We start from the raw sequence: 22,571 nt of genomic DNA on the forward strand, positions 1-22,571 counted from the left end.
GTAGCCCAATTAAAAAATTTATTCTTAAAATTATTTAATTGTAAATTTTATATGAAAATATTAGAACAATAAATAAATATGACTATAAAAGTTGATATGAACACAATAAATGTTTTAATAAATTATAATTTAAAAAATAAGAACAAATAAATATTCTATTAATTTTTATAAAAGCAATTTACTTAATTCGTTAAATTATGTTTTTTTTTTAAAATTAAATATATATGGTTATGTGAATTTCAAGAAATCATTATGCATAACATGTTAAAGAAGAAGAATGGATTTGATTCGTATAATTCAAATATATCATTATTCAACAATAAATAATAAAGTTGAATATTGAACATCTAAGTACTTGTAATGGACGATTAACTTTGGCCAAGATGAAAAAATTGAGCGACATCTCTGAACATTGACTTACATTCACATTCAATAATAATAAACAGATCAGTTGAAAATTTTCACAATTATGTACAACATAACATTTATATACAGTTTTTTTTACGTGTATCAAACCATCAAACAAAGCTCTTAAATATATTAGCAATAGATGAGCTTCGTTATATTGAATTCAAAAAAGAGTCTATTTAATTCTATTCCATAGATATATGGAGAAAAAAAAAATATTTATTTAACCGGGCAACAAGTCCACATATCTTGCAACAGTTTTTTAAAGGCTTTTCTAAATTCAATGTTGAAAATGGTATAGATGACGGGGTTGACGCAGCTGTTGATGTAACCAAGCCACGTAGTCAGAAGAAAAGCAGTCACACCGGGCCTCCAGGTGTCTGACTCTAATTTTATGCATATTGCATCTAGAATATTGCAAGTGAAAAAAGGAACCCAGCACATGAGGAACATTCCTGCAAGAATAACATTGGTCACTTTTGAGAATTATGTACAATTTGAAAGTGACAAATCATCTCGAATAATTATCAATTGAAATATGACATCGGAATATAATTAGATTTCAGTTTGCAATATAGATCTAAAATATTTCATTTAATACTTTTATATACTCTTATACTGTTTTTAATAAACTATTTTAAGAATATTACATTTACCGCAGTTTCCATCATTACTGTTCTTATTATTTTCTTTAGAATATATGCTAAAAAATTAAATAAGAAAACGATACGTGAGGGAAATCAGTAAAACCATTGTCAAACTCTGATGAAGCGTTATCGAGATCGATTAAAATTTAGCCGTAACAATTTATTTAATATATTAAGGAAAAGATTCTTACAGCTTATCTTTGTAGTTTTAAATAAACAGTTTTATTGCGAAACATTTCTAGGTGAGTTAGAGTTGTTCTTGGGGTCTATTATGACATGTTCAGAAGCAAGCAAAGAAACAGATTATAACAGAGAAGCACCCCTAGCGGTATAACTGCAACAAGAAGTTTGTTCCTCAATGATGTTCATATTTTTGAAGTTATACTTCTTATGCGACTTCCAACAAGGTTGCGTTAAACGTTTAACGCTACATTTTTATTGGCCGGGAAATCACGTGGTAGGATCCAGTTTTCCCTCATTCATTTCCATATTGTTTTGGTTCTCACTAGCTTAAAAATAATAAAAGTCATAAAAGTATTGGTTTTCTATAAATATTTTTTTAGTTTGTTTTGATACACACATAATTTAATAGGGTAGTATTTTTTATTTTCAAATTTAGTGGATAACAATTGTAAAAAATGAGTGAAAACAATCCCACGGACAATGCGACGGATTTTAAGGTTACGTCAAGGTACATCTATTGTGAATATCAATTGATTGTTAGGCTTTCTCTTCTGAAATTATATTATGACGCATTCACATACATTATTAATACAAATACATTTTCCAGGGCGAGACGATGAAGCAACCACAAGCACTTCCACTGGTTCAAGAGATCCACGAGGGAAAAATGCACAATATTACCGTGATTACAGAGCACGGAAGCGAGCGGAGCGGGAAAAAGAGTCGTTGAATAGAACTAGTGATCCTTCTACGACTGCTGATTCTTCTACAATTAACGTCGCAAGTTGCGAAGTTTAACTTCTTCCGCGCGGAGGGACACCACGCACTATTTTTTATCTTAAATTTTTAAAACGATAGATAAAAGTTTCTACTGAACAACAAATATTAATTACCGTATTTAGTTTTTTTAAAAATATAATTATATTAACGTTTCTCTATTAATATTTTAATTTGTTTTTTAAATTCGTAATAGTTATGTGCTGCTGCACTATTTACGTATTGTTGTTTTTCACGTAAAATTACTGATTATTTCAGTTTCTTCGGAACTAAACTGGGTGACTTCAAGTGACAAAATGTAAATCTTGAATATTCCGTAAGCATTTTTCAGAAACACCTATTAGAACAGGGGAAATTTTAAAACACTTCTTTTATTCGAAAACCAATAGTTCAAACTATTTCAGGGTTTCAAAATAAGTTTCGTTGTTGATTATTTCGATTTTTTTTTGCAAAGTTTTGTTGTTTTTTTTAATAAAGTTTTATGAGAAAAAAGGTTGTATTGGAGCTTGTTTTTGTTATATATTTAAGTTAGGAATAAAAAGTTCTTTTCGGTGATATGGATGGTTTAGCATTAGTGAATGTTTAACATAGTTAATACACAACGAGTGTAAACATTAGTAAGATTCTAAAAATGGAAATAAATTTTGAAAACTTCGATGTATCCCTCCACTTATGCTATGTAATGCGCGCAAAAAAATAAATAGACCACCCTGAAAAACTTTCGAATCTTTACGTTCTAAGACTCGATCGTAATGGTTCAAAAAAGTGATCTCAAATATTTAAATTAATTAGTGCAGACAATAGTTTACGTTACAAAACCAGACACAAAAATATACTTTTTTTGAATAAATATACCTTTTTCTGGATGGATTCAGATTTATGACCCCAAAATAGAGGGGTGGTTGGCACAATCTGAGAGATATGATCCCAATAGTTTGGTCAGGAGAGTGATTTTAAGTTTGAATCACTTATTGCTAATTTTACTTTCACCATATTTCGAGAACTTTTGAAAGATTTGAAGCATTTTTGCACACAACTACAAAATTCATTTATCCAAAAATGATTCCATGCGAAAAATAACTTTTAGTAAATATTTATTACTTTTTTAAAAATTTTATTCAATAACAGTTGAAAAAAAAATCTTGAATTGTAAGGTATGCAAATTTTTACTTGTAAATAATAACGCATAAAGGGTACCATTCAAAAATGCATTCGTTAAGCTCGATTTTGAATAGAAAAATGCAAAATTTGAGTGAAATTGGTCGAATAGTTCCTGAGAAATCGAAATTTAAAAATACGTCATTTTCAAAATTCCTTTACTCAGGAACTATTCGGCTGATTACGCTCAAATTATTTATTTTGCTTTTTAAAATTGTATTCTTACAATTAATATAAAAATGTGTTCACCTTACAGTTCAAGATGTTTTTGGCTATTATTAAATTAAACAATAAAAAATAACAAATATTTAATAAAAATTATTTTCTGCATGAAATTATCTTTGGTAGACGAATTTTATAATTGCAATCAAAATTTTTAAATTAACTTAAAAATTTCTCGAGATCTGTTGAAATACGCAAAAATTAAAATTAACATTAAGGGGTTCGAACTTTAGACCACTTTCCTGACCAAACCATTGGGTTCATATCTCCCTGATTGCGGATACCCCTATATTTTGGGGTTCATAAACCCGAATCCGTCGAAACAAAGGTATGTGTATTCTGAGAAAGTACGTTTTTATGTCTGATTTCGTATTTTAAAATATCACCAGCATTAATTACTTAGAATAGTTGAGGTCACTCCCACAAGCTATTAAGATTTAGTTCTAGATTGTGAATATCCGATCATTAGGACAAAAGTCATTCAGGGTGGTCCGTTTTTTATTTCGCGTTCTGTGCACAAGACGATGTGGGAAAAGGCTTGATATTCTTGGATTTTATTAGTAAGATTACATTTAAGTTTACAAGTAACCTTTCATAAGATTTTTCTGTATTTCATAAATTCTTAAAGGCAAAAAGCATGGTAAAAGTATGATAAAAGCTACCAGATTACGGTTAAATTTACCGTATTTAGCTCTATGGGAATGCCAAAAAGCTTGGTTATTTTTACCGAAGAGCTTTGAAGGTAATAATTTATAGCAATAAAATTAGGTAAACGTGGTAAAAGCTGGTAATTTTATCATGATACCTTAGAGCGCTGCATAAAAACAATTTATGCTGTTAAATTTACTTTTTAGTTTTTTTTTGTTAAATAAGTAATAAGAACTTAACGGTTAAAGCCTTAAAATTCTATGGTTAAAGCCTTAAAGAATTTTACTGTTAAAGCCTTAAAATTCTTGCTTAGGTGAAACTTATATTATCAGAAACATTTGATTTCTGTGTGATATTTTCTTCATTTGATGCTATTTTAGCAAGCGTTAATGTATATATTACATGGTTTTAGTTTATTAAAATCCATTTAAAAGTAACATATTTGCAATTTGTGCAATATTATGTTCATTTTCGTGGTTTACATAACTATTACACAAATTTAGGTACTTCCGAGGTTTAACTAAGGTTTTTAAGGTGTTATGGTTGATTTGGAGTTGTCTTTAAAAAACAACCCTACAAAATCAACCTCCCAAAATTGTTAATCATTAAAGTTGAAGAAGTTATTTTATTCATACTTGAGCTTGTTTTGAGATTGATAGAAATATACCTTAGAGCAACTTGTTTGGAGAGGTTGTTTTTGAAGTGTACAAGTTATTTTTCTGCAAATAATTATGATTGTAGGGGTAATAATTTCGACTAAAAGTATTTCTGAGCTATACACGAGGTTGATTTAATGAGGTTGAAATTGAGGTTTCTTAATGAGGTAATTTATGATGTAAAACATAACCTCAATTTTTATGCCCAGTGTATTTTTTTACACCTGTCAAAATAACCTAAAAAAACACCTTATTTTTTGAAAGGAGGAGTTTTTTCTCTGTAATATACAGTGTTGTTTGGTATAATGTGTATAATGGTATAAAGTATATTAGATATCAATGTGATATTATTTTAAGTTAATGTTGAAGCAGAATTTTGTTGAAAAAGAAGAGTTTATCTTGATCTTTGCCTATGAACGATTTACGTATTCAAATTTATTTCAAGAGAAATAAATAAAACATATTTTCAGTTCTTCTTATTTTATTTTGTTTTTGAACTATTTTAGAGAAAAGCCAACGTTTCAAGACATTTTACTTACCTAAAACTATGGCGAGTGTTTTTGTTGCTTTTCGTTCTCTTTTTACAGAAGCTTTTTCTCTCTTCTTGCTGCTACTTTTATGCCTTTTTCCAAGATTGAACCTTGATTTCTTCTTTCTTTCTATCACTATCTCGCAAGCATTAGTTTTTGTCTTTGGCGAGGATTTGACGCAGATCCCATTCCGTTTCTGCCCATCTCTTGGCGTGTCGTTAACTTTTGGCGATCCGCTCGGACTTCCGGAAGAGGAAGTTTCAATTTTTGCATTAATAGAAAAATGAGTTTCGATTTGGGAGGGACCATCGTATCCTGAATCCGTGTTGCTGTTACCAGTTTCACTTTGGGTCGTTAGTTTCACGATAACGGGGGTGGAGCTGCCTTTCAGGAGGCTTCTGGGAGTCTCGTCACCATCCACGAGCATGTTCGCCTCGTCTTCGTCGTCTTCTTCAATTTCGTCTTCCTGGGGAATCGAACTTGTGACGTTTGTTGTACCCATTTCGGTATCCATGGAAACTTGGAGGTTGGAACTTGTCGTTTTGTCATCCTTTACGTTCTTACTTTGTCTTTTGGACGATCTCCTGTTGAAGGGTATTTTACTTAGATTGGCTCTTTTTTTCTGTTTTAATGCCCGTTCGTGGATGGCCTGAAATATAAGTTTAAATCAATAGACACTTATTTTATGAATCATTTAACTTAACACGTTTAAAGATTGCGACAAATGCGTGATTTAAAAGCTCTATCACTACCTAATAAAGATAAATTCTTCTTTAGATTTAATTATTTCTCACATACCAACAATATCTTACTTTTTAAAAATAATTATGCGCATTAATAATTGAAAAAAAAGCTAAATTTAGCTATTTAAAAAAATGGACTATTAACTATCTTTCTTCATAAAAATAGGCTTTCAAAACACAAGGACTGAATTATTTGTTTTTTTAAATTCTATTTACAAAGAATAATTTCAATTTATTACAAAATGAAAATAGACAAAAAATTATTTCATAACAAGACAATTTTGCAATCATATCCTTAAAGAGCGGTCAGAAAAATCATAGCAACAAAATTGCTGACAAAATCGTCAATTATGATTTTTTTGATTTAATAGTTATTTGATAAAATCATTTGTCAGAATATCACATAAACTGATAAATTTAACTTGAACGATTCCCGATAGATTTGTTTGAAAATTTCTTAATATGCAATAATAATAATAATAATAATAATAATTATAATGATTAGTGTTTCTGCAAGGTTTGAAATTAATTTTGAAATTATCCGTATTTCGATTTTTTACTGTCACCTTTTTCATATTTATTTTCCGATAACTTAAAATTTACTCTCTGTATTTTGAAATATACATTAAAAATTTGAACTGAGATTTCTAACATGTTATAAAAAATTGAAAACAATTCGTTGATGATTCTTTGAATAAGAAATCTTATTGATAATAAAAAACCATTCTTATCTATTATAAGTTATAAATCAAGAATTATCTTAGACATGAGATCCTTAATTTCTAGCGAATGTCTAACACATTATATTAATATCTATATTGTCTAAAATATATTAAAAGTTTTTAGTTTCCATAAACATGTATTTTTAAAGTATAGAAACTTTAAATGCTATCTACATATTCTTAAGCATTTTATATTAAGGATATGCTAAAACAATTAGTTATTCTTTGAAACATTTTTAAAAATAATTCTCAACAAATAAAGCAACAAATAAAAAAAGTAAACTAGAACTTCTTTTGCATTTAAGTAGTGATGAGTTTATTTTTTTATTATCAGCCTTTGAGAGTATAGCATGCAAATATAATAAGAAAACTAAGCAAAAATTTGATCTTTATGAGTATTTTGGCTATTTTTTTGTTTCTTATTAGCATATTTTTTGCATCGGATTTGCTTAGATTTAACTCCTTTAAAGGAACACTGTAAAAATTAGATACTCAAATTTCACGAAAGCTTCTTCCTTTTTGATGAAACCGCTTCCAGGTTTATGTTCCAAACGAACATACCGTCAAAGTGGTAAAAATGACGAGATCATTATCGTCACTTTTTCGAGGAAGCGAATATCGTAGAAAGTAAGAATTATTTCGTGATTCTAGTTTCGATCGTTTAGTTTTCATTCTAGTTTCGTCATTCTAGTTAACGATGACCCACAATGCACTGCGATATGCTTCCAAGTTGAGAAAGCATTTTTGCCGTATTTGAGAGTTCGTGTTTCGTCACAAATCACGTGATTTCGTAATGAAAAGATTCTCAAAATTAACGATATTTTGCTCAAATACTTCTGAATCGTCAAAAGTGAGAGTTTTATTTCTGAGAGTGAATACTATTTTCATTTGAAACTTAAAAGTAAGATTATCGTTAAAAAAAATTGAATAGATCTTAAAATTTTCTTAAAACAAAAGACTCATTAATTGACAATTTAAATTACTCTTTTTATTTTATATCACCTTATTTTTTAGTTTAAGATCCGTATTCAGAAACTATTATAAAGTTTAAGCACATGCATGTACTTATGTTAGCATGAATGCTTGCTAAAGTATTGTCATACGTATTAGCTTAAGTACGATAGCTTGGTAATTCATATAAAAGTTGTATCGATGAAAATCATCTGCCTTGATGCATAAAATACAATCGATTGCAAAAATTATGCGAAAAAATCTTAATTCGCTGCAAAAGATAAAAAATGATATTTGACATTCTTTAGGGTGAAGATACATTTTTCGGAGGGGGGGGGGATAAATTGAAACACACTGATAAGAATTCAAAAAAATATGTTTATTTTCCTTTTATTATACAGTAATATATTTTTCACTGAATTTTTTTATACTTAAAAATGGTGAAAATGCTTTTGTCTCTTTTTCTCTACTATTTATTCCTTCTTATATTATTTATTATGAGCAAAAAAATTTTTGACGATTGTTATTAACCTTTTCTTAATTTCTGCTTCTTTTAAAAAAGATTCTTAAGATTATTATCTAAAATAAAATATTTCTTGAACAGGAGTTGCGATTACATTGTTAATATGTGCTTATAATGAGTTCTTAAGGCAATATTGATTTTCAATGCATACAATTAAATTTATAATGGGGATTTTTCAACGCATACAATTAAAATTATTTTTTAAACAATCATTAATGTTATGACATTTCAACAATAGTCTCCTCGTTAAAAAGTAAGAATATAAAATAAAAAAAATATGTTCTAAAATAATTTAGCAGGTACATTTTAAAAGAAAATACCAAGTCCATTATATCACTCCGAATTTTATATTGATTATTGCAAACTATGCATTACCATTTAATTGCCTTGAATTATTGTCAAATAATAAAACGATTTTTCTTCAGAATTTTGTTCGGAATATCAAAAAATAACATTTCACAAAGTTTAATTTTACTTCATAAATATTTGGACTTTATTTAAGGTTTTATAAGTTATAAAATTTAATTTAGCTTAACTGTAATCAAAATGTGAGATCATCCAAAATCCTTGGGCCGGGCAAGGTTGACAAAGCCTTTCATCCCTTCAGTGGGTCGATAAATGAGTACCAAGCATGCTTGGGAACTAAACACTGGGGGTTCCACGTTAGGCTGACCACTTGACCGGAGCATCTTCTTCTGCACCCCAGAGCCGAAGGTCAAGAAAACTGAGATGGATACAGTAGGCCTTGGCCCTCTATGAGCTGTCGCGCCACTGAGTTCAGTTTAGTTTTTAGAGATCATTCAAATATTACGTAAGGACTTAAAATATTTGTGATTTGCTTATTTTGCTTAGAAGGGAAGAGGTTTGTGAGAAACGCTTATTCGTGTGTTACTAATCCTCTTATTTTCAATTTTTTTTAAAAATTGCATTAAAATGTAATAGAAAATTATACTTGGAGAAATTTTGAACTTTAAATAAAAATTAAATTATACTGTTAGAAAGTGGAAAAAACATATCATCAAAGATTTTAAGAGTTCAAGACCTACAGAAGAAAAACACAGAATATTTCTTACAATGTTTTACTCAAAATTTTATAAAATGACGCAGACAAATTTTTAAATATTGTTTTATAATATAAATCTTTTGTTTTAATTTGACACTAATGAAAGATTTCTACGATACAAGCTAAATTTAAAGCAGAAAAACAAGACTATGGAGATATTTTAAACTTTAAATCCGAGTTTCACGTTCTTGGAATAAATCTTAAGGGATCGAGGGGGGGACCCCAAATATCCTAAATAATTAGTGCAGACGATATTTTAAGTTACGAAATCTGACACGAAAACGTGCTTTCTCTGTATAAACATACCTTTTTTCGACCGGTTCAGATTTTTAACCCCCGAAATACACTACTGGCCATTAAAATTGCTACACCATAAAGGCGACAGACCACGAACGAGATATTTGCAAGACGGATAAAGCATGTTGTGGTATGCAAATGATTAGCTTATCAGCGCATTCACGCAAAGTAGGCGGCGGTAGCGACACCTACAATGTGTATAAAAGAAGAGATTTGACAGTAAGTTTCTCATACAGAAATTGAATTTGAGCGTTGTTCTTGAGTAAAAAAGTTTTCGTTATGCCTCAAATGCCTCGAAGGAGAAATGTCTATCAGCACGCGTCTGAGTTTGATCAAGGTTGAATTGTGGTCTACCGGGATTGCGATTTATCATACCGAAGTATTGCTTCTCGCATTGGTCGAGATCCTATGACTGTTAGCAGAAAATGGAATCGTTGGGTTCGTGACGGTCATATGAAACGCAGTGCCGGTTCTCAGCGGCCCACCATCACTAACAGCCGAGAAGACAAACACATTATCCGCAGGGCTTTAAGGGATCGTTCAGCTACGTTACGAACCCTGAGTCAACAAATAGAGTCATTTGCAAGACAACAAGTGTCTGCACGAACAGTTCGACTACGTTTGCAGCATGAACTGCCAGACGCTGAATCACTGGCAAGAGCGCTTCCAATGGTGTGCTCAATGACGAACTTTGACGCAGGAATGGCATGACGTCGCCTTTTCAGACGAATCCAGGTTCTGTAGACAGCATCATGATGGCCACATCCGTGTTCGGCGAAATCGTGTAGAACGCCTGACAGCTTGCATTCGACATGGTCATACTGGCTCTCCACCTCGAGTTAGGGTATGGGGTGCCATTGAATGCACGTATTGATCACCTCCTGTTCGCTTTGCCGGCACTTTGAACAGCAGCCGTTACATTTCTGATGTGTTAGGGCCAGTTGCTCTGCCTTATCTTCGAGTTCCTCATAACGCTACGTTTCAGCAGAGCAATGCACGACGGCATGTTGCCCACACTGCACTGACCTTCCTTGACACCGAACATGTTCGCCTGTTGCCCTAGCCAGCACATTCTCTTGATCTCTCGCCAATTGAAATCGTCTGGTGAACGATTGCCGAGCGACTGCCCCACCACCACACGTCAGTCACTACGGTCGATGCATTGTGGCATAATGTTAAAGCTGCATGGAATACTGTACCCGTTCATGCTATCCTGTCTCTGTTCAACTCGATGCCCTGGAGAATAACTGTGTTATTACTGCCAGGGGAGTAAAACTATAATGTATGTGACCAATAAATATCATTCTGTTATTTGCATTCCTTCCTGGTGTAGCAATTTTAATGGACAGTAGTGTATATTAGGGATAAACGCAATCAGGGAAATATGGTCCTAATAGTTTGGTAAGAAGAGCGATCCAAATATTTGACCCCTTAATATTAATTTTAGTTTTAGCGTATTTCGCCATATTTCGGGAACTTTTTAAGCGAATTGAAAAATTTTTGAACACGATACTAATCGAAAACATTTTGAAAGGTATAAATTTGTTTTTAACTTACTTTACATTAAAGTACGTAATTTCAAGTGGCGAATATCAAATTTGAGGGAAATCAGTTGAACAGTTCAAATTAAATTTTAAATATACGACTTTCTTAAAATTTGATTTCTCAGGAACTATTCAATTTTTTTCAAATTTTGTATTTTGCCACGTAAAAATACATTCTTTGAAAAGATATAAAAAATTGTATGCCTTACAATTGAAAATTTTTTCCACCTATTATTAAACGAAATAATAAAAAACAATAAAAAGTTACTAAGGTATACTTTTTCCATGTAAATATTTTTGGCTAAACTAATTTTTGATTGTGTGGAAAAAATTTTCAAATGGCTAATTTCGAGATATTGCAAAATACGCAAAAAGTATGATTGACATTAGGAGGCCTAAACTATGACCACTCTCCTGAGTAAACTATTAGGACCATATTTATCAGATGGCGGCTTTCATATATATTTTGGGGATAGAAAATCTTCATTCGTCGAAATAAGGTATCTTTATTCAGAGAAAATAAGTTTTTGTATCTGATTTCGTAACTTAAAATATCGTCTGCACTAACTAGCTAACCTATTTGAGACCGCATCCGAAACCCCCTAGGACTGAATCCTAAAAAGTGATGATCGAATCATATTAGATCAAAAATAATTCAGGGAAGATCCGTTTTTTATTTTGTGCACTGTACAAAATTAAAAACGTATTGGAGTTTTTATATCCTTCTACGTTTCCCAAAAAGACACACCATTTTTATTAAATGTATCGAAGTACCTCAGAGGTATTGCTTTGTTTTGAGAACTTGGAAGATTTTGTTAACCGGACAGATTTAGCGTGCACCAGTCACCAGTTTGCATATGGGGGTGTTTGGATGGCGGGGATTGAACTCACGACCTCTGGGACATGGGCCTGATGCTCTATCAACCAGGCTATCTCGACCCAATGATATTTTGATAATCTTAATAGTAATAATAGTATCATTCCAAATGCGGGTTAGCTCTATGTAAAAGTTCTCTACGAAGGCGAATTTCTCCCAATACTCGATCCAAGATTTCCCTTGTCTTCTGGATTGGGTTCAAAATTACAAGGCTGCGGAGTTGAACATTGGTAGTCGCGTAAACTCAGAATTGGGTCAGATGTTCAACCCCAGTTCTGAAATATAATAGTTACATACCAGATAAAGGCGTACATCTTTTTATCAAATCAAGAATTTAACATATGTTTTTAATTTGTATTTTGTATAATTATTACATAAAAAATCAAAATTCATGTAGCCAAGAAACAAAACAATTTTAAAGATGACATGTAGTTTGTTTTTCATAATTAAATAAACTTATTTTCATGTAGATATTTTTGTAAGGAATATCATATGATTATATTTCCTATAAGTATATATCATATAAGTATATATCATATAAGTATATATCATATAAGTATATATCATATAAGTATATATCGTATAAATATATATCGTAGAGGAACGAAATTACTATTTCCTTATTTAAATACCTATCAATTTTTAGCTTAAATTCTTTCACAAATTCGTCACAATATATATACAAGCTCTCCTTTTAATTAAGAATTTTAAATACAAGCACTACCCACGTTTCTTAATGAACTAACCTGAAAAGAAATTCTTTTATTACTTTCTGATTAAATTCAGGTCACGCTAATTAATTTTTCAAGTTTAAATTCACAGTATAAAAGTTCATTTTTATGAATATTACTTTTATTAAAAATGAGATTGAAATTTTGCTAATATTTCATGATAAAAAAGAACTGAAATTTTCTTATTCAAAAGGCACTTTTAAGGGAACAGAATGAAAAAAAAGGTGAGATTTAGAAAAGCTTCCATAAAGCTTTTTCAAGTTTCATAAAGAAATATTTTATCCGCAAAAATAACAATGTGACTTCGATTTTTCTTTCGTCTCCTGTTAGTGGACGATATTTTTAGCTTAAATGGGGCTTCGGATAAAAACCTGGAAGGTATTGAATTTATTGTTGGGAATATGTTACAGAATTCAGTTTATTTTATTGGAAGCAAATTTCGTACGAAGGTTTTCAGAGAAAGTTTGAAACCTAAAAAATTCCTCATAGTTTTACCAAATTCGTCATATAATTATGCCTCAAAATCAACGATTGTGTTATATAATAATACTATGTACACAGTAAAAAACTCCGGATCAAATTTAGTACCGGCAATCAATTTTCGTTACTTTTTACCGTAAAATCCACTTTTACCTGAACATGTTACGGAACAAAAAAATCTGATGTTCTGTAGTGTTTTATTAGAATTGCTATAAAATCAGGGAATCACTCTAATTATCTAAATATTACTGTAAAAATTATTGAATAATATTTTGCGATGGAATATTTTATGGATGATGCACCCAAAATGCTGGTGCTTCATTCCGCAATTTGATCCGAAACGCTTTACATTGTGCGTCAGTAGTTGGAGATTGTTTTCAAATGGAGTAATCCGTAAGTAATATAGTTGATATCTAGGACTTTTTTGCAATGCCTGTTGTTAACGTTGTTGTCGTCGTTATTAAGGCAGAGGGAGTGTGATTGCTCTTGTTTTCCAGTGGCACCATCAATAACCAAGAATTCGACTTCTAGCATACCCATACGTCACACCCGTTTATAGGGCGGACCCATTCATACATTCATTAATTCGTCCACAGATCTTAATTTTGACCTGAACCAGAAAACCATCAATTTCCGATTCAGTTCCCTTTGAGGTATTGTCTTGTTATGACAACATAGAGAACTTTAAAACCCAATAGATTTAACGTGCACCAGTCATGATTTACTACACGGGGAGTCTTCAGCCTTCTGGAATCGAACTCTCGTTCTCACAATATTGAGTCCCGCAACCTGCCAACCAGGCTATTCAGGCCATAAATAGTGCAAATATTTGGGCTTGGCCTGGATTTGAACGCGGAACCTCTCGCAAACTAAGTGAAAGGGCAATATTTGCAGCTCAAATGGAGCTTTGAATAAATAGCAGAAAGTTAATAAGATTAATTTGGTTTAATGTCCAGGGATTTAGTTTATTTTTTCCGAAGCAAATAAAAGACTCCATTGTTAAAGAGATTTGCATAGAAAACAAATTGTATCAAAAATTGAAAACTTTCAACCAAACGGATTAATTTACTAAATATTCAAGAGCCTAATTGCTCTAAAAAAATTGAATTATAATATTGCTGAAAGAACATTGTTAGGAAAAATGCAATGAAACAAAAAATTGGAGTGATATTTCCGGGGACATATTGTGACAGTTGATTACTTTAGTAACGGTTATATTGATAAAATGTCTACATGATCAATATATTTTCCTTGTTGCGTGGATTACTGTGATCATATGGGATTAAACTTATAAACCTGCTTAATTTTATCATTAGCTAATATTGAAAGCAATAATCACAATAATTTACACCTCTTAATAATAAAAACATTAATCAAAATTTACATTTTTTAAAATTATTATAAGCTGTTTGAGTTTTTTAATGTTACCAAGCAAATAATTTCCTTATGATCAAAAATGTGCACTCTATAATTTGAGAATTAACGTACACCATTTTGTCTGTTCATTAATTGCTCACAGAACATTCCAAACTGCTCACAGGCTCATTTTTTATTCAATTACTGGTTGATTTTATAAGGAATTAGTAATTACACTAAGAAGAAAAGCATGGTCAAAACTACCTGAATATGTTAAAATTTATCGTGTCTAAAGCTCTGAGAAAATCTCAAGTAGCTCGGTAGTTTTTAACAAATCACTTCAATAATGATTTTGGCAAAATTATTAATAAAACATGGTTTTTTAATGTATGATGAAAGTTGGTAAATGTGGTAAAATTTAGCAATTTTATCATAATACTTTACGGCATGGCATAAAAGCCATTTATTCGATAATATTTTTTTCTATGCTTTGCATTTTTTTACAATATGTGTGTAAATAAGAATCATAATTTTGAATACCAAAATTTTCGGCTAATGGTTGCCATATGAACAGTAAAATTAACAAAATGAATGGTTTAAATAGTGAATACTTTAGTTTCATAATCAAGAATTATGTTTTTTTACGAGAAATGTCATTTCCACATAGTGCGGTAATTTTACCAGACTTTTCTTACTCCGTGTAATGATAAAATATATCTGTGACAACTGACTGTAGTAGAAATAAGCCTTGCGCTGAATGAATGAACCTTTGAAGACTTTTGCAGGTCTAACTGGCATTTCATGCAGCGATCTCTGTAAAAGATAATTTCTAGATTTAAAAAAAAAAAGGAAAAAAAAAAGAGAGAAAACTTGCATTTTGTTACTTAAGGGTGCAAAGCTGACATTCTTCCTTCTTAAATGGCTTCAACGTTCACCGGACTTAAAGTATCGCAACTGTTTCCACTGTGATTGTGATTACAGATTACATTCTCGCTATGTAGGTCAAAGTATAATACGAATCAAATGATATCAGAGAAAATTAAAGTGACAAAATATCTACCGTACAAGGGATAGCTTATCAAATACATGAAGATCCATATGGAAGAAAATGAGAAATTTGATCAGACATAGATTTAGACGGCAATTTTGTATCTGTTATTATATTTATATATATATGTTACGGTGAATGACCGAAGTCTCGAAAATGTCGACATTCACCGGTGAATGTCAACATTCACGTATTCGCTTGGTGTATGTCCGAAAATTTTTGCTAAATACCCTTATTTCTGACTTTCACCGGTGAATGTCAACAATCACATAGTCGCTTTGGTGAATGTCCGAAATATTTATTACATTCGATTTGATATGAATTTATTCGTGGATATAATTACATTTATTCCATATTTTAATACTTACTGACGATAGATCAGAAGAAACATCAGTGTTTGGGGTATCGGGCCATACATTTCCATTTGCCCGATATACATCGCTCGGTATACCCTACACTGATGCTTTTTTAAGATTAAGTGCCACTGCCCGGTATACACCAAGTATCGGGCAAATATATACCGGGCAGTATATATATATATATATATATATATATATATATATATATATATATATATATATATATATATATATATATATATATATATATATATAAAATGCTAGGATCCCCGTGTAGTAAATGGTGGATGGTGCACGTGTTAAGTCTTCCAGGTCACAATATCCTCCATGCTCCCGTAACAAACTATACCTCTTAGGGTACTGAATTGGAGATTGATCATTCTTTGGTTAAGGTCAAAATTACAATCTGTCGATCAATGAATGGATGTATAAATGTGTCTGCCCTATAAGCGGGTGTGGCAGAAGTCGAATTCTTGGCTATAGATGATGCCAGTAGAAGACCAGAACAATCACATCCCTTGCCTCAATGCCTTACGACAACAATAGCAGAAAACTAATATAACTTTGGAAAAGAAACAACTGAATTTGCTTCCTAAAAGGTGATTTGATTCTTTGAGTATTTCAAATATCTTGTAGGAATATCTGAGTAAAATTACCGTATGAAGTACCAGCACTTTGGATGCATTATTCGTAAAATCCATTTTACCACAAAATCTATTTTCGCCGTAAGATATTACACCGTAGTTCCTGCAGTAATAATTATTTAATTAGAGGGATTTTACTTTAATTAGTGAAAATTACTGTATATCAGAATGTCTTTCCGTATCATGTTGCGGTAAAAGTTTTACGGTAAAAAATACCGGCACCCTGAGTGGCGGTACCTTTTATCGTAATTTGACCAGGAATTTTTCTCTAATGTAGATAGTTCTTGAAATTTCTAAATGACATAAATTTATGGCTAACACAATCGAGTCAAATGTTTTATTTAGATAAATTTAGTAACATATTAAACGGTTTGAGGGTCTTTCACGAAAAATCTATAATTAGATGCAAGGTATTAATTATTTTTGATTGAAAGGTATGAATTACTTTGAATATCCTATAATAAAGGAAGACCATGACAATGCAGGGTATGTAAAATGAACTGAGAGATGAATATATGATGAAATCTGAATTATAGAAGACACAGAGTGTAGACACCCTTTCTGGCGAAGTGTTCAATCCCAACATGATAGGAGAACCAATTGCAGCTGACACCAGCCAAACAAAAGCTATTGTTACAAAAACTCTTTTATTATTTCGATGCTTTGAATATTTAATTGGTTGTGTCACAGCAATGAACCTGAAAATAAAAATACGACAATAAGTGATACATGAAATGTTGCAGAAAAACAACTTGCAAAAGATATATGCAAAATAGAATTTGGACAAAATTCAATGGCATTTTTAATCTGATGGTATCATATAAAATGTGAATCCTTTTTTTTGCATTTTTATAGCATGTTAGTACCTGACGTGTTGTTATTCTTTCTTCTTTACATAAGTTGCCTAGAATTATTAACCTTGATTTGAAACAAATAAGCGGAGCATCCTGCAAAGAATTTTACGATTTGAGGACAACTTTTGTTTATGGAAAATATTATTTTTTATATGCAGCAAAGATATTTGCTTAGCTGATAACTAATATCAAGAGCAGTACCATTTTTATCAAACTTGGTTTCTTTTCTAAGTAGTTTTGAAATATAATATAATATTGTGAATTTGAACACACGTAAAAAAACCTTTAAAATCGCTTTTATTTTTTTTATATCTTTATTTGATGAAATCATTTAAAATTTATTTATTGCGTTTATCTCAGTTAGTTTTAGCATGATACTTTTTTGCTTTATGTTTGTGGTCTCTGTAAAACGAAATTATTTTGTTTAAAAAAGCGTGCACCATTTTGATATTTCAGAGCATATAAAAATATTCCATTTTCAAAGAAATTCGAGGACATTTTCTGTTCTCAAAGAACTTGAGAGTTTTTGATGTCAATTAGTGAAATTTGAGGACTGTACTCAAGATTTGAGGACGGCTGGTTACTTTTATATTAAAGACTTTTTTATAAGATTGTAACAAATAATCCGTATGTCCAAAAAGTATTTAAAGTATGAAGGACAAATTTTAGAACTGAAAGTATTATTGAAGACTGATATTTGTCAGGAAAACAAAACAAATTTTGTTTATCCTGCCTTTGAGTTTTCTTATTAATTTCAATGAAACATATGTTTTCTAGAATTTTAAGAATTGTGCCGAAGCATTATCTTTTAATTAATGGATCACGAGTGATTTTGAAGTACTGGTTCTAATTTACTGCTTTAAACAATACTTTTTAATGTAAAAAATATCTAATTCAAAAGCAACGTTCATATTTTTAATCACCCTACTTTAAAGGATCGAAATTTAAATCTTTACAAATATTTTTTGAGTGTTATAATATATAAAAAGTACATACTGATTTGCTCTTAACACGAGAACAGCATGATAGTTAAAAGTAAGGAAAACTAATCAATAAATGGTCAGAGTTTTTATAACAAAACTTTAATTTCAGAAAAATTAAAAAATTTTGATACATAACTTAAATTTTTTTTTTAAAATTAGTTTTTAGGAATATGGAAATAAAACGAAAAAAAAGTTAAAGTACGATTTAAATTATATTTTTTTAAATGTTCAATGCTTGTTGCGACTAAAGGCTGTCTTTCTATCGGTGTTTAAAATGAGCTCAATTTGAGTTGAAAATAAATTGCATACTAAGAAAAAAACGTATTACAAAATATTTTGAAACTGACCGTGTTTCTGGATCTATGGATTAACCAAAAAGCTTGATATTTTGAGTCGTTTCTATCATTTAAAAAATTATTTACTTTTATCTTGAACTTTACAAACATACAATAATAGATTCAATTGAGATCTTTAATAAGAAGGTCTGGCGTAAGTTTGGCAACACAGTTAACAATTATTGCTTGCTATGGTTATAGATTGTTCTATAAAGTAGTATGGAAAATATGAAAGAAATCATGCATATATAAATAGTTTTTCTTATGCAACATCGTTGCATTTATGTAGAATATCGTTAATATCAGTTATACAGATTATAGATAATGCGTCTTCCATTACATTTCAAAATAAAATAAAGACTTTTATAGCAATCAGAAGAAGAAAATAAAATTCTTTCCTTTTACAAAATATGTTTATTAAAGAAAAACTTAAACTTTTTCCGGTCTAGTTGCATTTTACCTAGAAAATTGACAAATAGTCGTAATTTTTTTATATCTTTGTGGAATGAGTTATAATTTTATGTATGGAACCAAATTTTTAGTCTGAAACAGAAACTTGGATTGTAAAGGATGATTAAATAGTTAGGGAGATTAAGATAAGATCGTGTTGAAAGCTTTAATTTATTATAATGTAAGATATACAATTAATAGCTAAAAAGTGGAGTTCGTTTTAACAAAGAGAATGCAGGGAAAGCGAATTAAACACCTTATGAATATTTTAATGTAACGCTTAGAAAACTTTTCCAATAAATTCTATACGTACCTCGAATTTAGTTTAAGGACATACTATTTGAAATTAAAATTAACTTATGTTTTTCTTTTTAAACACCTGCTCCCTAAGAAGAAAAGTTTTAGATTCGGGAAATAAGTAAAAACTATGCGGGGAGCCAGGGAGATTAGAAAATAAATTTCCTAAGAGTGTTATTTATATATGAGTTGTTCTGCTCCTGGCCGGAAGTTGATGCAAAGAGATCTGCATAACTTCCGGATCTTCTCATAAAAGCGGAAAACGTGGAAAACCGGAATAGTTGAGATAAAGCATAATCTCTGAACTCTGAACAGTAAGATCCTGTCTGTTTACAGCGCTTGAGGTGGAATATTTAATTTAAGTGCTTAATAGATAAACTGCAGTATCTGGGACGAAGTGTTAGGATTTAATAATATGATTTTGCTCAAAAATATTGAATATTTTTGTAGTTTCACATTCCATTGCTTCGTTGTGTTTATCTGCATTGTTTCGTTAAAAGTTTTTTCTTTGAAATTAAAATTATTAAGCACATGGGTGTTGCAAGATATTTTCTGTTAGTTAAGATTGTTGATGACTAAATGTTTCTAGATATCAGCTTGTTTAAAACCCTTACCACATTTTTTTAATGTTTTACACTTTTGAATTTTAACATTGTTTCTTATGTCAGTTGTTGATATTTCTGTCGCTGTCGTCATAAGTAGGTAGTCTGTAGTGCATCTACCACTATAAAAATATAATTTCGAATCACAAGTATATAAGACATGTTAACTTGATTCTGTGGTGGGGTACCTTTTCATAGATGAAGGTTGACATTGTTTATAACTCACTCCCTACATTGGTGACCCGGACGTGATGTGAATGCGCCTATCTTGACAGAAACTTCCACTTCAATTTGAAAACACCTACTTCGATGGATGGTGCACATTGAACAGTTGACTTGCTATTTGTGACTGCGACATTAGCTACCTCCTCGCACTGTTTCTACTCAGTCTCAATCACACACAACGTTGGCCTCCTTACACTCGGCTGTCAATGGAGCAGCCATGGCCCGTGAACTTAATACAGCTCTCACTATCAGCAAAAGTACTGTGATCATAATACTCTGCTATCCTAGCTTCTCACAAAAATGCAAAGAATCAACTAGTGGCATCAATTCGTCGAATTCTATCACAGATATAATTCTGTTGGGGGAGTACTGCAGTGTATCTACCACTACAAAAATATAATTTCAATTTCCTAGTATATAATACATGTTAACTCGATGCAATGTTGGGTTTCATAGATGAAGGCTGACATTGTTGATAACTCAATCCTCACATAGTCTTTCTTAGAACTAAGGTTCCCATGTCTCACAACAATCGAGCTTTAATGTATGGCAAAACAATGATCTATAATACACTTCTGTAATACATTTTATCATTTTTTTCAAGAATTACTTAAAGAATCATTTTATAACTTCAGAAGTGTGTGCCTTTCATACTTATCTGCGAAATTTAAAGATTTTACAGGTTTGAGAGACCGACAATAAATTTCAAACAGATAATATTGCCTTTGAACACCCTTAGCCTAAAAATTTAGCAACATATTTTTAACTTGTAATAATCATTTTGGTTATTATATGCAGTAATTGCGCTAAATTCCGTAAGCCTAGCTTGAATATTTATGGAGATATGGAGATTTCATTAAAAAAACGAAACTTTTTGTGTTACGTTTTTTTATGCTATAATTTTAAAAATGTTCAATAACATAAATAAAAGTTGTAAAGCAATTTAAAATTAATTACAGAATATTTTCCTAAAATTTAAAAAAAAACGTTGAAAACTGAGCATTATATAAGTAAAGTAGTTCTCTTGTACTGTTGACAATTAAATTTTTTTTTCATAATTTTGCTGTGAATCGTATTCTGCATATAAAGAAAAAAAGTTCGATCTGAATATCTTTAAAACTTAAAAAGTTTTAAGTAAATTTTTAAGAAGTTTTATTTTTCAAAAGAATCTCAAAATAATAATGGATTTTTCTGCAAATATTATTTTGTATCATGAGGCGAAATTAAATAGCAAATGATAATACTTTACAACAAACGTCCATGCACAGAAATATGATTGTATAAGTAACGAAAACATGCGAAAGAAAATATATTTTTATGGGGGATGATTACCAACAATGCCGGTGTCATTTTTATTAAATCTACTTTAATAATACAAAATGAAGTTTGTAGAAAACCCTTTATCAATTTTGAACTTTTTTTTTAAAGAGTATAAAAAAACTAAAATTGCTTAAACTAATTAACTTGAAAATTACTTAAAACTGTTAATTTTTTTTTAGATATTCAAATCGGTCTTTTTTATTAATTGCTTAATACAATTAATTAATTCACATTTTTCCCACTCATGCGTGGTATAAAAGGGCTACATTATTTACGCATATCATTTACAATTTCAAATTAATGTTTCTTCAATTTTGAAACTATAATTGTGTTATTAATTTCAAAATTGCTGCGAAAATATTGTTTAATATTATGGATTTTTTAGCATAAGAACGTAATGGATGTTATAGCATAAGAACGTAAGACAGAAAATTCAGTTTTTTTATAAAAATGTCCATAAATATCTCCATAAATACTCAGTTATCCCCCAAGTGATTAAACAAGACTGTTTTTTACGTGAAACCGAGTTTTACACAGAACTTTTTGCTGTGATATTTTTTTTAACGTGATGCTCCTGAATTATATAAAATGTCTGTGATGTGGCTGCAACACACTAGCGCCGAATCGTTTTTCAATTTTAACTGGTTTAATTTAGTTTTGAACTGAATTAAACCAATTAAAATTGAAAAAAAGATTTGGCGCTAGTGTAATGCAGCCACTTAACAATGTCCTTTAAGATCTTCTTATATTTAGCTTAAAATGTAATAGTTCAGGTGAACAGAGAATATATCTTATTTAGTTTTCTTGTGTATTGAAATAGCTATTTATTTTTTAAATAACGTACTGAACAGTTAAACAAAATATTTCGTCGCATAATTTATTCAGAATTAAAAATTATATTTGAAAAGAAAATTAGAGAACATTTGCAAAAATGTCAA

General features: G+C 30.4%; 1 protein-coding gene across 1 annotated transcript in view; it reads right to left on the minus strand.

Moving 5' to 3' along the window:
- Positions 1–200: 200 nt before the first annotated feature.
- The window catches only part of LOC107456815 (dopamine D2-like receptor), a 230,934-nt gene continuing 208,563 nt past the window's right edge, over positions 201–22,571 (minus strand). Inside the window, exons 4-6 of the mRNA XM_071180684.1 lie at positions 17,013–17,265; positions 5,239–5,878; positions 201–863 (exon numbers count right to left, since the gene is read on the minus strand). Coding sequence (XP_071036785.1) covers positions 628–863; positions 5,239–5,878; positions 17,013–17,265 — 1,129 coding nt within the window. The 3' untranslated portion in view covers positions 201–627. The remainder of the gene's footprint in view (positions 864–5,238; positions 5,879–17,012; positions 17,266–22,571) is intronic.

Source organism: Parasteatoda tepidariorum, chromosome 8 (genome assembly GCF_982258835.1).
Source record: "Parasteatoda tepidariorum strain Cologne lab strain chromosome 8, Ptep-v5.0, whole genome shotgun sequence".
Lineage (NCBI taxonomy): Eukaryota > Metazoa > Arthropoda > Arachnida > Araneae > Theridiidae > Parasteatoda > Parasteatoda tepidariorum.